The sequence below is a fragment of the Ovis aries genome, chromosome 8 (genome assembly GCF_016772045.2).
Source record: "Ovis aries strain OAR_USU_Benz2616 breed Rambouillet chromosome 8, ARS-UI_Ramb_v3.0, whole genome shotgun sequence".
NCBI classification, from domain to species: domain Eukaryota; kingdom Metazoa; phylum Chordata; class Mammalia; order Artiodactyla; family Bovidae; genus Ovis; species Ovis aries.
This window is the reverse complement of record NC_056061.1, coordinates 36,791,920-36,806,116: the sequence shown is the minus strand read 5'-3', so window position 1 is coordinate 36,806,116 and position 14,197 is coordinate 36,791,920. Positions and strand designations below refer to the sequence as shown.

The 14,197-nt window shown below is 40.6% G+C and overlaps 1 protein-coding gene across 1 annotated transcript in view; it reads right to left on the bottom strand.

Annotated features, from left to right (window-relative positions):
* SIM1 (SIM bHLH transcription factor 1) overlaps positions 1 to 14,197 on the bottom strand; it is a 75,053-nt gene that overhangs the window by 33,159 nt on the left and 27,697 nt on the right. The window contains exon 10 of the mRNA XM_027972422.3: positions 197 to 365. Coding sequence (XP_027828223.1) covers positions 197 to 365 — 169 coding nt within the window. The remainder of the gene's footprint in view (positions 1 to 196; positions 366 to 14,197) is intronic.

The window sequence follows — 14,197 nt, the reverse complement described above, 5'->3', positions numbered from 1 at the left end:
CACAAGATCACTTCGAATTTTTACTAGCACAGTTATTTTAAAAGAAGAAGATATTTTTAGAAAGCTTTCCAGATTTATAGAAGTTTTAAATGTATTAAAGCCAGTTAATTAATTCCAAACAGCTTCAATACTTCCTCCACTGCAAGACCAAACCAAGTCACAGAAAAAGAAAACTGCCAAGTGGCATTGCACCTACCTGAGGGTATGGGGAAGTCCTGGATTTGGACTTTGAGCTGGAGAGCCTGGACTTGGCCCCCTTCCTGCTGTCAGTCAGGGCAGGAGTGGAGCTGCCTGCATAGGAGAAGGCTGGTTTGGCAGCTGCGATCTGATCCAGGGAGAGCTGCAGCCCTTTGTATTCCGTGTCCCTGCAGGGTGGGAAGACACAGCCCTTAATAGGCCACCACAGGAGACGGATACACATATTCTCTTACTGGAAATGACAGTCATTCATATTTGGAGAGGAATCAAGTGAAAGTTAGCCATATAACTGGCTTCCACAAACACCTTGATTATTTTGGAAGTACCTACCATTTAACAAATGTCTGTGAATGTAGCTGCCAAATTATATGATATGCTCATGAAGATGCTTTGATTAAAATATACATTGCTCATTATTTTTATATAGTAGAAAATAAATCTAGAATTCCAGTTCTCTGAGCTTTTGTGTCCCTGCTGGTGAGTTATGGATTATAAAGGTTTTCTATTTGTGGGATGAGCTCAGCAGAAAACTGACCAACTGATGCTGTCTGATCATTGACAAAAAGAATGTCTTTTATCAGCTGTTCCTTGATCAGTCATCCTGGGTAAATATTCCAAATACCCATATGGCTAGCAAACTAGGGTATCCAGGCTAACTAGTTAAAAATCCTTTTTCAACAGGCTAACTAAGTTACCTGAGGATACACTTTCCCACCAGTTCTTTCTACTCCTTTACTCAGTAAGTATTTATTAGGCTCCTAAAACATATCAGACTTTGTGCTATATGGAGATGAAAGGATAAATAAGGCATGTAGAGCCCCCTACCCCTGTGCAGACTACCATCTCTTGAGGAGAAGAAACAATAAAGAAATAAACATAATGACTGCAGGCTGTGATGTGACAGGGGAAAAATGTACCTCAAGAGAGTTCACTGAGAAGGTACTGCTGAGGTGTTCAGGGACTAAAGATGACAGCTTGGCCCTGCCCACAGCTACCAACCACCTCAGCCTGCTCCCAGGCAGCAGGAAGTCTTGGCTGACTCCTCGGGTTTCATAAGAGGATATCAATCCTTCCCACTGGCAGCCAAAATAAAACGTTTCAGAGTCTTCCTTATGAGGACTCATGGGAGAACTTTCTCTCAGGTTCCAGAACTGGCCCGGCTGCTTCTGAGTAATTGATTTCTTTTTATCTCACAAGCACTGTGAATCATATCATGCGTCATGTTTCCTTCTTTGCAATGAAGTCAAAAAGCCCTGAGCCCAAGTTTGATGTGTCACCACCTCTAGCGAGTATACAAATCCTCATGGCGTGAATTCTGTACAACAGACTCCACTGTCTCTATATTTTTTTTCTTATATTATTTTTCCTTTCTTTAATGGGTTTGCCTGTTTAAACATTCTGCATGCATTTTCCACGCTCTTCAGATCAAGATAGCTATGTTAAGTGTAGTGTTTGATAAAATTATACACGTAAGAGTGGTTGGCAGATCTCCACTGTTCAGTGACTATTCATTTCCCTTCTTGTCCTTCTCCCTATCTGTCCTGCTACAGAGAGATCAGGCAGAGGCAAAAGTATAATTCAGGCAAGGAGTTCCTCCTCAAGTGACCAGAAATAGAAACCGGCTAAAACAGGGCCAATAATATCACTACTACTAACTGGAGGGTAGTGATAGATGTCATCAGATTACAATGATTTCATATCAAATAGCTCATCTACTCAGAAACCAACACAATTCTGTAAAGCAATTATCCTTCAATTAAAAAATAAACTTTTTTAAAAAGACAAAAAAATTCTCCTTATGTGAGTAACAAAAATTTAGAAGGTAGGCATGCAGTTTGTCTTTGGGGTTTTGGGGGGTCTGATTACCTCACTGGTCTGTTATATGCTCTACTTAACTCCCAAGAACCACACACGGCACAGACTCTGAGCACTCCCTGGTCAGAAACTCATTACCCGCCAAAATGTGGCACCCATCTATTTTTCTGACAATATCTCAGAATTTTCCTTCATTAGTCCCTTGCTTCATCCAGAATAGTTCTCCTCAGACTGATCTTATACTTTCTTGACTTCCTGTTTCTTAAAATCCCTCTTATAAAGAACTACCTTAAGTCATACTCACCTCTAGAAAGCCCTTCCCGGCTGCTAAACCCATCCGTTCCTTCAGTGTGTGTTTACTGAGCATCTCTGTAGTGGCCGTTGGGGGATAGCAATGAACAGAAAGACTCAGTTACTACCTTCATGACCAAGGCACTGGGGCCAGTTCCCAAGGGAACTGAGGAGGGAACCAGAAGGTTACCGCTTTCCTCCTCAAATCTTATTTTTCAAGGGATTATATCTTATCTTGCCCAGTGGATTCTGAGTTCCTGGAAGACTACTGTCAAGAGCTATTTTGTCTGTTCCAATGGCAACTGGCACAGTAGTTCACCTAGATGGAAGAGGAAGAAGATAGGATGCAACTGAAAAAAGATTGCTTTCTTCAGTGACTGCTAATAACCTAGAACCCAACAGCCTTTCTCTGTGGAAAAGACCCCTGTGGGCTGTGAGTCCCCAGACACACCTGACCCTGAGGTCACGCGCATGTGACAGTGAGCAAGCTAGGCGCTGACAGGAGGCAGGGCTCCCATCCTTGACCATATTCTGTGTCAAAATGTACTTCCGTCCACTGGACAGTGGAGTATCCACTCAGCCCCTAGAACTGACAGCAAGAAACACATACCTCTGAAAATCAGCTAACTAATTTTTGTCAGTTCATTCTTAATGCAACATTTCAGCACAGAGATGTACAAGCAGAGGCTACAAGCAGAAAGTAAACAGGATTCACTTTCCTCTTATACACTATCAGACCTCGGAGTATGTATCTTAACCATTGAAAAAGTCCAAAATTTTTGCATAGTTTCCAACCAATGAAATACTCCAGATTAAATAGGCTTAAATAAAGTTTGAAAGCCAATAAATGATTGTAAATTCTACATATTCATATGAAAAAGCTAATAGATATAAAAAGTCATACTTTGATTTTTCTTTTTTTTTTTTTGCCACACTGTGGCATGTGGAACTTCCCTAACCAGGGGTTGGACTCATGCCCCCTGCAGTGGCAGTCCAGAATCTTAACAACTGAATAAGCAGGGAAGTCTCCAAAGAGTTATACTTTGGATACACCAATAAAAATATTACTGTTTTGGTGCACCAAAAAATACAAAAAAGGATTCATCAAAACTGAGCAGAAGATCATGAAGTCAAGTAGATCACAGTGTGAGCCTCTTACTGTGTGATAACCTGTCTAGACTTCAGTTTCCTCTTTACACCTCATAGGGATGTGCTGATGTTCAGATGAAACACTGTGCATAGCTTACTGGACAGTGCTAGAGGATAATACATGCTCAATAAGTAGTATGATTCCCACCCCCTAGGGCACTTTTTGGCACCCGCTTTCCCCAGAGCAACAGGTCCACCTTGACAGCAATTGTAATACGTTTCATTCCAAACACCTCCCTGTGACATATTCCTTTCCTTTCTATCCGAAACTCATTTTGATTTGCTCTGTTCCTTTTTAGCCTCTAAACTCTATTGTAGTGTGCCCAAAATATTTATTAAGTTAATTAAGTTTTTTATTGCTAAGTCACCAAATGAAGACCATAGCACAACACAGACGCGGCCTTCTGAGAAGAGTGTTTCTCTGTTTGGGACTCTTAGCAGCTCAAAAGATGTGTCAGGATGAAAAGCACAATAAAAAAATACCCACTTAAAGACTTTTCAAGTACGGTTGATGTGCTGCCAAGAGCTGGTCTGAATGGTGGATTCACTGAGAACAAAGCATTTGTTTTACTGTTAGAATTCTATTAAACTGAGTATTTCATTTGTGTAGATTAAAGGTCTAGATACTGATGGGAATCACATTACGAATTCCATTTCCTTCCTCCAAACTTAGACCCAAAGAAGAGTCTGGCTCCACCTCCCCCTCCTCCCCTAGAGAGATGTATTCTGGTATCACACACATATCCTTAAAGGTAGGTGTACACCTAGGAAAGTCGGTCAGTGCTTCCCTGGGCAGTAGGACAAAATAACACATGTGGGTGCACAGATCTTAGACCCTGAAATGAGTATGGAGCTTGACTTAGCTGACTTCAATAAAGGAAGAAGTCAGCCCTGGTCAAGTTTTCTTGAGAAGCGCCACATGGGTCATATTCAGAACCCCACAGGTAACCCTCTTAAGGGCAGCTCTCCCAGATACTTATCAAAAGCTTAGCAAAAGAGGAACTGTAGCATATGCCATTTGACATATTTTTCAAAATGGCTGTTGATACCAAATTACTTTTTATTTTTCTCCTTTTAATGACTTGTGCCAGCTCTGTAGACATCCTCAGATACCCAGACCCTGAAAGCAATGTGAAACAGGTAATTTGCAATCACTAGGACTTGCAGCTTGTCAATCTCATCCATATTTGCATAGACCAAAGTAATCCTCTTATTCCACTATGGACAGCCAGAAATCATTCAATTTGCAGAATTAACCATCTGAGTCTACTCCAAACTTTATAATAGTCATATACATATTTAGAATTCCTCAAATTCCAACTGAATAAAAAGGGGCTATTTTTGCACCATCGGTCTCCTTAGCCTCTCCTTAAGTAATATCCCATGACCACTCACAAGGTAAATGCCAACTTGCAATATGGGAAGCTCAGAATGATGCCCTCTTGCAAAGCAAATAAAAGATGTCTTCATTGCTGAAAGGTACTGTCAGCTTCAGAGAGATGCGTCAACATCACATCTATCATTTTGACTGGGAGCCTGGCATTCTCTATGCCGACAGCAGCACCAACACATGTATGACCCTTGAAGCGAGTTGGAATGAGTGCACAGAGAAGTAATCAACAGTATTTGATCAGTTCATGTTGAGTCAAGATTCTTTGCAAGAATTTCCCTCTTCATCTCTACCTTACCCTATACTGCTTTTATTTTAGATTACTGAATTTTTGCTTCTGTCCTGTCAGTTTTGGGGCTGGCCATTCTGGAGTTTGTTGACTTTATGTTATGTGGCGATTCTTAAAAGATGTTGCCAGATATCCCAATTGAGCTACATTTTTTTAAAACAGCTGAAGGTGATCAAATTACTGAGGAAAACGTGGAAACAAAGACATACAATTGATTTGGTTCCAAAGGCGCTGACTGAAATAAGCAGAGGATTGCATTAAACCGTGATCGGATTAAGTAGGAATGACTGTGCCTTATACTAAACTTTTTAATTGGATTCTAGCGTCACTGTTACACGAAGTGCATGACCTTCTTTATATTCTGGCAGAGCTGCAGCCTGGCCACTGGGTAAACCTCCACAGCAGAGAGACCTACTTTCTGCTTCATTTTCAGGCTCCCACGGAGCCCAGCAGAGATAGCTGATAAGGAGGATTCCATACTGTGAGGGGTTCATGAACGAAGACAATCTGCTGGGAAATTAGGCGAAGGCACCCTTGGAAATGTAATAGTCTCATACTAATAAGTGGATTTGTGTTTGCTCCTTGTGGTTTTCTCCATTTGATTTGGTGATTTTAATAGTTCCCCAAAAGTCTTGGGTTTTATATAAACATTGCCTCTGCCTAGAAACCTCTTTCTCCTCCATTTTGTAGGTTTCATCCAACATGCTATGGAGTGGACAGCCCCACAAGGGTAAAGGATGGTTTACCCTTCCCGGATGTGATAGTAAATGTTACATAATAGTGAATGAGGTTTACCATCATGTTGTGATTTCAAGAAGGAAAAGCAGGGGTATAAACAGCAGGCAAACAGCAACAACTAAAAAGTAGGTCAAAAACTGTAATGTAAGATGCGGCAAAACCAACCATCTTCACAACAGGGATAGCATAATGCATTTGTGCAAACCCATGACACAAACTGAAATATAGCTAAGTAAAGACTGCACATGCTGCGCCTAACTATTCCCTTCCCCTCACTGGCCACAGTGATCTCTCCCTGCTCTCTCTCTTGAGCTCCTATACCAGTCACTGCCCCGACCACTCATTCAGCACTTATTCTCTCTCACATGAATGGAATAGCTAATGAAGTGTGTGGGTACCTGTAGACCAAGTCACTTCAATCGTGTTGGATTTTTGCAACCCCATGGACTGTAGCCCACCAGGCTCCTCTGTCCAGGATTCTCCAGGCAAGAATACTGGAGTGCACTGTCATGCCCTCCTCCAGGGGATCTTCCTGACCCAGGTATCTAACCCATGTCTCTTTTAAGTTTTCTGCAGTGACAGGCAGGTCCTTTAGCACTTGTGCCACCTGGGAAACCCATCTAACGACAACCTCCTAAATTTTTTCTCTTCTAATGGTCTTTGTTTACTGTCTTGCAATATATCTTACAGAGAAAAACACTCACTTGCAAATGGTTGACAAAACAATTCTTACTGCAATAAACTGTCATTCTTCTCCAATCCAAATGACCCAAAATTTAAAAATTGGCAAGACTTTCTACGTATATGGGAAAGAAATATCTGCTAGGTAAACAAGTTTATGTGAGGCATTTTTAAATTCCCAGGTTATAATTAATAGTAATCATTCTGAAATTCTGTGTGATCTTAATCAAAGAAACAAATCATAGGCTACCATTTTAGTGGTATGTATATTAACTGCACTTAAAAAATCAAGTTGTAATGCAAGCATGACATATGTGATATTAGGGAAACTAGAATACTAAATTAATTTCATCCTCAACTATGTCTGTAGAACCATTAGAGTTATATTGAAGGGGTGAGTAGTAATAGTGCTTTAAATCCCCAGAGATATACTTCTAAAAATCAGTAAGAAATATCTATGTAATAGAAAAACATAAAAAGGTTGTAAACAATGCACAAATTGCTGAGAAATAACTCTCTAAAGGTTCAGCCTCACTAGCAATAACCTGTGTGAATTCATCAGCTATCAGATGTCATTTTTGCCTTTCAAACTAGAAAAGATTTTTTAAATGACAATAAATCTCAATGAAGACAAGGTGAAATGGGCATATATACATACTACCCGTAAGAGAATAAACTAGCAGTTTTTATCAACAGCCTTAGGTGTGTCCAAACCTTAAATCCAGTCATTCCACTACTATATCTTATGAAAATAATCAGAGATGGGTATCAAAAGGCTATATAAAAGGGTGCTTATTAGCATAATTCTTATATTTAATTGTAAATAAGTAAATAAGAACCAACAATAGAAGCATTAATTATGGCATAACATTGTGATAAAATATTATGCAGTCATTTTTTTAAGTTAATGTAGAAATACTATAGATAAAGTGAAAAATTACCTTTTAAAAAATGTACTGTATAGGCATGTATATGGGTGTGATAAAGAGTTGGACATGACTGAGCAACTAAGCACAGCACAGCATAGCATGTAATATAGTGGGTGGCAAAAAACTAAAATGTTAACCGTAGAGATCTGGAAAATAGATTAATGATGTTCTTTACATTCTCTTTATAACACTCCACATTATCTTAATTTTCCTATAATAAACACGTGTGACTTTTATAATCAGAAAAATATTTCTTGAAAAAGAAACACCAATTGAGGCAAACTTTAGGCACTCCTATCTAATGGTTAAATGGGTTCCCAATTTCTTTTCTTTACATAGAAGAAGCCTGGGCTGCTGCTTTGTGAATAATGTTAAGTTACAAAAGAGAAAGCACAGCTGAACTTCTTTTCCCGTAGGTTCAATATCTCGTGCGCACCATTTATAATTTTTAAATGTCCACATGTCCTTCTGCTCTCTCAGTGCCTGTACATTTCACTTACTTTCTGATCTATTTTCCACCCTTCCTACCTTCTAGAATTATCTGTCTCTAAAGGCTTTCAAGGGAACTATGGGGCATTTTATTTCCTTCTTTGGAGACTATGACTTAAAATATTACTTATAATTGAAAAAAAGGAAGGCTCACCATGGAGTTTCTTAAAACAGTTTAGCTTCATGTGAGTTATAAATGACATATTTGTCATTGTTTAAATGGCATAAACCCTACTTGGGGGACACATTTCTTATTCTGAGGAAGTTAATTTTTTATGCTCAGAAATTCATTCTATGCTACTGCTAAGTCACTTCAGTCGTTTCCGACTCTGTGTGACCCCATAGATGGCAGTCCACCAGGCTCCTCTGTCTCTGGGATTCTCCAGGCAAGAACACTGGAGTGGGTTGCCACTGCCTTCACCAATGCATGAAAGTGAAAAGTGAAAGTGAAGTCACTCAGTCGTGTCTGACTCTTAGCGACCCCATGGACTGCAGCCTACTAGGCTCCTCTGTCCATGGGATTTTCCAGGCAAGAGTACTGGGTTGGGGTGCCATTGCCTTCTCCAATTCATTCTATACCTGGCTATTAAAGTTTAGGTGTGTTTGTGAATTTTCCTGGTCTAAAGTTCCAAATCCTATTGCTCTTATAGCTAGTCTATATTTTATTGTCTTAAGGTGACCTTTAAAAATCAAATAAACAAATGCAAAATGTGCTGCCTCTTTTATCAAAGGCATAAATTAAAAACTGTCAGTCTCCTCCCCCATCGTGAGAACCCCTAATCTGAGTCTACTTCTAGAGAAAGAAAAGCCAAATATAAAGAAAGAAAAATGATACAAATGTCAATCAAGTTTTTCTTATGTTTTGAAATTTCCACAAATAGAAAATAAAATGCATACATATCACTCTGACCCCTCTTTTTCATCTGTTTCCATCTGTCTCACCTCCCCACCCTCTCTGTCCATCTCGCTCATCTTTGCTGTCATTTATGAAACTGATGTTTTTAAAATATATCTTCTCTTTAGAGATCTTCCAATACCTGAGATACATGAATAATTGGGGAATCCCTCACCTAACCCCTTACATTTGGTTGAGGTTCCATTCTCACATAATAGCTTGCTCACCTAGTTCTTCTGACCCTTGGAAAGTTGACTCATAAACCCTAAAACCCTTTGGCAGAGAGGGTGAAAGAGCACAGCTCCTGTTTTCAACTCCATACAAACTCCAGGAATAGAAAAGAAACCTGTAATCACAAACAAATCCTCTTCCCACAATACTGAGAAGTTTCCTTGACTCCCATGAAGATGTCTCAAGAAAATCTACTGGTTGATATTCAAAATCTATCATTAGACACTTATTTCTTTGGCTGTAGACAAATCCTGGGCTTTCCTGGTGGCTGATGGTAAAGAATCTGCCTGCAACGCAGAAGACCTGGATTCAGTCCCTGAGTTGGGAAGATCCCCTGGAGAAGAGAATGGAAACCTACTCTAGTGTTCTTGCCTAGAGAATTCCATGGACAGAGGAGCCTGGCAGGCTCATCTGGTGGCAAAGAGTCAGACATGACTGAGCGACTAACACACACACACAAACAAATCCTATCCTCAGGATCTCAGGGTCCCCCAATTCCCCACAGTGTTTAAGGAGGCCCCACAAGGCCAAGCCTCATGACACTGTTGGAAGCTCTGCCCTTTTCCATATAAGACAAGACCCTGGCATTTCTGCAGATCACAGAAAAGGTGAACCTCAGGTTTCAAACTCCCTGGAAAAAGATGCAGTGAAAAATGATGGTGTGATGGTGTGATGCTGTGTTTTCAAACGCACAAGTCTTCATTTGTTTAACTTAAATATTTTAAAATATGTCCTATAGCATTTATTCTTGATTAAACCTATTCTAGATAGTTAATCATTTAATGGTTTCTTTACAGTTGCTGAGCAAACAGTTCATTCATACCTATGACATATCAAATCTCACAGACGTGTTCTTTAATTGGATTCATTTATTTCTAATCTCCTTAAGTCCTTACTATTGTAATGCTTAACTAAATATATATTAAACTCTATTATTTAAACAGCTAAAATAAATTTGACATGTATTTTATGAATAAGAATTTACCACTCAACAAATGTTCTGTTATTATTATTATGTACCTTGGTATTCAGGTTTTATTTTAAATTGCCTGATAAGTAAGATGTGTTTTAACAAAATAAGTTCTTAACTGCTGCTAGAGATTTTGGATTGCCCGTTAAAATGCTAAATTTCTCATTATTGCCATATGTGGAGTCGGTGAGCTTGTATAATACTATATAGAATATATAGTTATAAATAGAGCCCACTCTAAAGACAAGATCAGAGAATGCAATGGCACCCCACTCCAGCACTCTTGCCTGGAAAATCCATGGATGGAGGAGCCTGGTAGGCTGCAGTCCATGGGGTCGCTAAGAGTCAGACACGACTGAGCGACTTCACTTTCACTTTTCACTTTCATGCATTGGAGAAGGAAATGGCAACCCACTCCAGTGTTCTTGCCTGGAGAATCCCAGAGACAGAGGAGCCTGGTGGGCTGCCATCAATGGGGTCGCACAGAGTCGGACATGACTGAAGCGACTTAGCAGCAGCAGCAGCATCGTAGACAGGATAGGCAAGTAGGTAGCTGCCTGCTTTTATGATTTGTAGGGATGGAAAAGTTTCCTTGGCTCCCATGAAGATGTCTCAAGAATAGTCTAGTGGTTGATGCTCAAAATCTGACATTAGACATTTATTTCTTTGGCTGTAGACAGATGGCTCAGAAAAGGACAACAGGATAAGCCTCATCTATTATCTTTCATTGATTCAGTTTACCAGTTCCTTTCCCTAGAGCAGTGATTCTCAAATTTCTGCATGCATCAAAAGCACATGAAAAACGTATTAAAACACAGCTTACTACGCTCTACTTCTTAGAGTTTCTCATTTGCCAGTCTAGGATGGAGCTCACAATTTGCATTTTTAACAAGCTCCTGGATGGTGCTGATGCTGCCAGTCAGTGGACCACACTTTGAGAACTAGGGCAATTGTTATCAGGGATGAGAGAAACTAACAGAATCAGAGGAAAGAAAGGGCACCACAGGGAAAATAGAAAACCACTGAAAAGGGAGGGAACATTCCAAAGACAAAATTCACACTTCCCCCAGGAACTGCCCTGACTGCATATATTTCACCAAACTACTCCCATCCCCATCCCTGACTGTTTGCTTCCTTTCAGCCTCCTCTTGGACACTCCCTGTTCCCGCAGACTCTACACCACTCAGGCTGCAGGGCTTGGTCCTCAGGCTGCTTCTTTATTCAAATCCACTCCCTAGTGATCTCAGTCCCTTTGCTGGCTTTAAATTCCATACGTTGATGATCCCCATCTCTAGCTCAGACCTCCTCAGACTCCAGGACACCAGATCCAACTGCCTACCTGATTTTTCACTCTGATGAACAACAGGCATCTCAAAATAAACATGTCCACATACAACTCTTGATTGCTGCTCTTTCCTACAAATCTATTTCTTCCCATTATTCACTCAGGTTCCTGAGGTTGCCATTCTTGACTCCTATTTTTTTCATAACTCATGTTCAATCCATCTGCAAACCCCATCAGTCTGCCTTGAAAACATCCTGAACCTGACCCTTCACCACTACCTCCTTCTTTCAAGCCATCATTTTCCTTAATCTAGGTGATTATAATCACTTCCTACCTCGTCTCCCTGCCTCTTCCCATTACCCACCCTGAAGCTTACTCTCCATATCGGCCAGATGACCCTTTCAAAGCTTCTATCACTTCATGCCATGCCTTTGGCTCAAAACTCTCCAGTGGCTTCCCAAGGCCTTCAAAACTCAACATGATCTGACTCTGCCTATTCTAGCATTATCTTCTTCTGTTCTCCCCCTCTCTTTCTCTGCTCCAGCCACACCTCCTCTGTTCACCAACTGACCAGGATGGTTGCTGCCTCTGGGCCTTTGCGCTCGCTTCTCACTGTGGAAGTGTCCTCCCTGCAGGCCTCCATATGGCTGCCTCCCTCCCTTCATTCAAGAGTCCTCAGAGAAGCCCTCCCTGCCCACTTCCATCTCTTTGTCCTGCTTAATTTTTTTCCTTTCATTTTTTGACATCACACAACTTGCTTCTTTGTTTATAAGTACTGTCTATTTCTTCCCACTAAATCATGTTCCATGAGAACCTTGTCTGTTTTGGTCACGACAGGATCTCACCACAGAGCTTGTCATGTAGATGGCACTGGGAAAAAACTTGCCAGGTAAACTTCAAGAACCATGCCCAGTTTTCAGTAGAGAGGACTATGCTCTCAAATGTTTCTTACCATCCTCTTAATTACAGCCACAGAAATTAAGCTGAATCTAATGACAGAAATTTGTTTATAATGAAGGTCCTATTGAGTCAATGGAGATGAGACACAAATAGAAAACAGATTATAATGTGAAATGCCATGTAGCGTCTCAATATTTTCCTCTGGTTTTCAATTAGCCCGCACAATAAATGCCACCCTGCACTTTGCTATTTCTTTAACTGCTCTAATTGGAGGAATGAGATTGACACCCACTCTGCCCTCCCCTTTGTGGGCTTCATCCTTCCAGCATTCCTAAGCTATAACCCTGCAGGGGTCCATTACCCAAATCCGGCACAACAAATAACTTCACTTTGCCAGGATGATAGTGAGATTTCAACAGCTAATAGAAATGCTGTGATTCTATTAGTCTCTTAACGGCTTTTAAAAATTAAAATGAAAACTCTTGTGTTGCATTCGGTTAATTCTGGAGGAAAAAAAAAATGCTGTTCTTTTCCTGCTGTATACTTGGACTCCAATAGCAATTAACGGGAGTGTTGAAAGAAGTAAATCTTGTGGGTCCTTACTTTCAGCCATCAGAACATATTACAGTCATCACAAGCGCAGAGAGTGGAATGAATGGCCAAGGAGCAGCAGCAAACTGAAAACCCCTAAAAATGCTCTGGACCCAGGATTCTATTTTTATCGTGGTTTTCAGTAGGAGGAGGAGAGAGCCAGCACATTCTCAGACTGTGTTACCAGAGAATGTTGCTATTCTGAGAGATGTGTAAGTGGCAAGGGACTTGGGTTTAAAAGTACAAACACAGAGGGAATTCCACCTTAATGGGTACCATTATGACATCCAGTTCAATGTAATGAGGCTGTTTTCACGATCTGGCCAGCAGCCCGTATTAGCATGGCTTTACTGATGTGGATACAACAAATTCTGTTTGAACAAGAAATCCCAGGGAAAAAAAAGAGAGAGAGAGAGATCTTTTCACAAGCTCTATCTATTTAGCAATCAATCAAAGGAAAGATGTTCTTCTAGTAAAGACAGCAGCTTGCATTTGAATCCTGGTAAACTATAAGATGTTCTAAATAAAATAATGATCTATAGGTGATGCTTACAGCTTGCAGCTGGGTGAACATGCCTTAAATGTTGGTGCTTAAACTGGTGGAGGGGAGAGGGCTGAGGTATGGAAGGTGAGCTGACTGGTTCTGAGTGTACCCAGACTGGAAAGCAATGGAGACCCCATATTGTACAAGAGAGTGAACTGTCCACAGACCTTGGTAAAAAATCTTTGTAAAACATCCTATCAATTCCTGAGTAATAGGTAGAATTTATGAAATTGTCAATTTTGAACTATTCTAATGTCTAGAAATGGCAATTTCATATGTTTCACCCTAGCACGACTTTTGAGTCTCTTGTACAGCAAGATCAAACAAGTCAATCCTAAAGGAAATCAATCCTGAATATTCATTGGAAGGACTGATGCTGAAGCTGAAGTTCCAATACTTTGGCCACTTGCATCAATATTGACGCAAATTGTCGATTCATTGGAAAAGACCCTGATGCTGGGAAAGATTGAGGGCAGGAAGAGAAGGGGACAACAGAGGATGAGATGGTTGGATGGCTTCACTGACTCAATGGACATGAGTTTGAACAAACTCCAGGAGAGCATGAAGGACAGGCAAGCCTGGTCGTTCATGGGGTTGTAAAGAGCCAGACACAACTGAATGACTGAACAACAACAACATCCTAGTACAGTTACCAGCTTAAAGACACCAAGCCCAACAGGAAATATGTAGGCTCTGGATTCTAGGCCCTGGATTGGCATGCTCACTCATGAGCCATGTTGTATTGGCTAAGTCACTTGGTCTCTGTGAGTCTGTGGCACAAATTAGCCACCCGTCAAACGTAAGTACTTCTT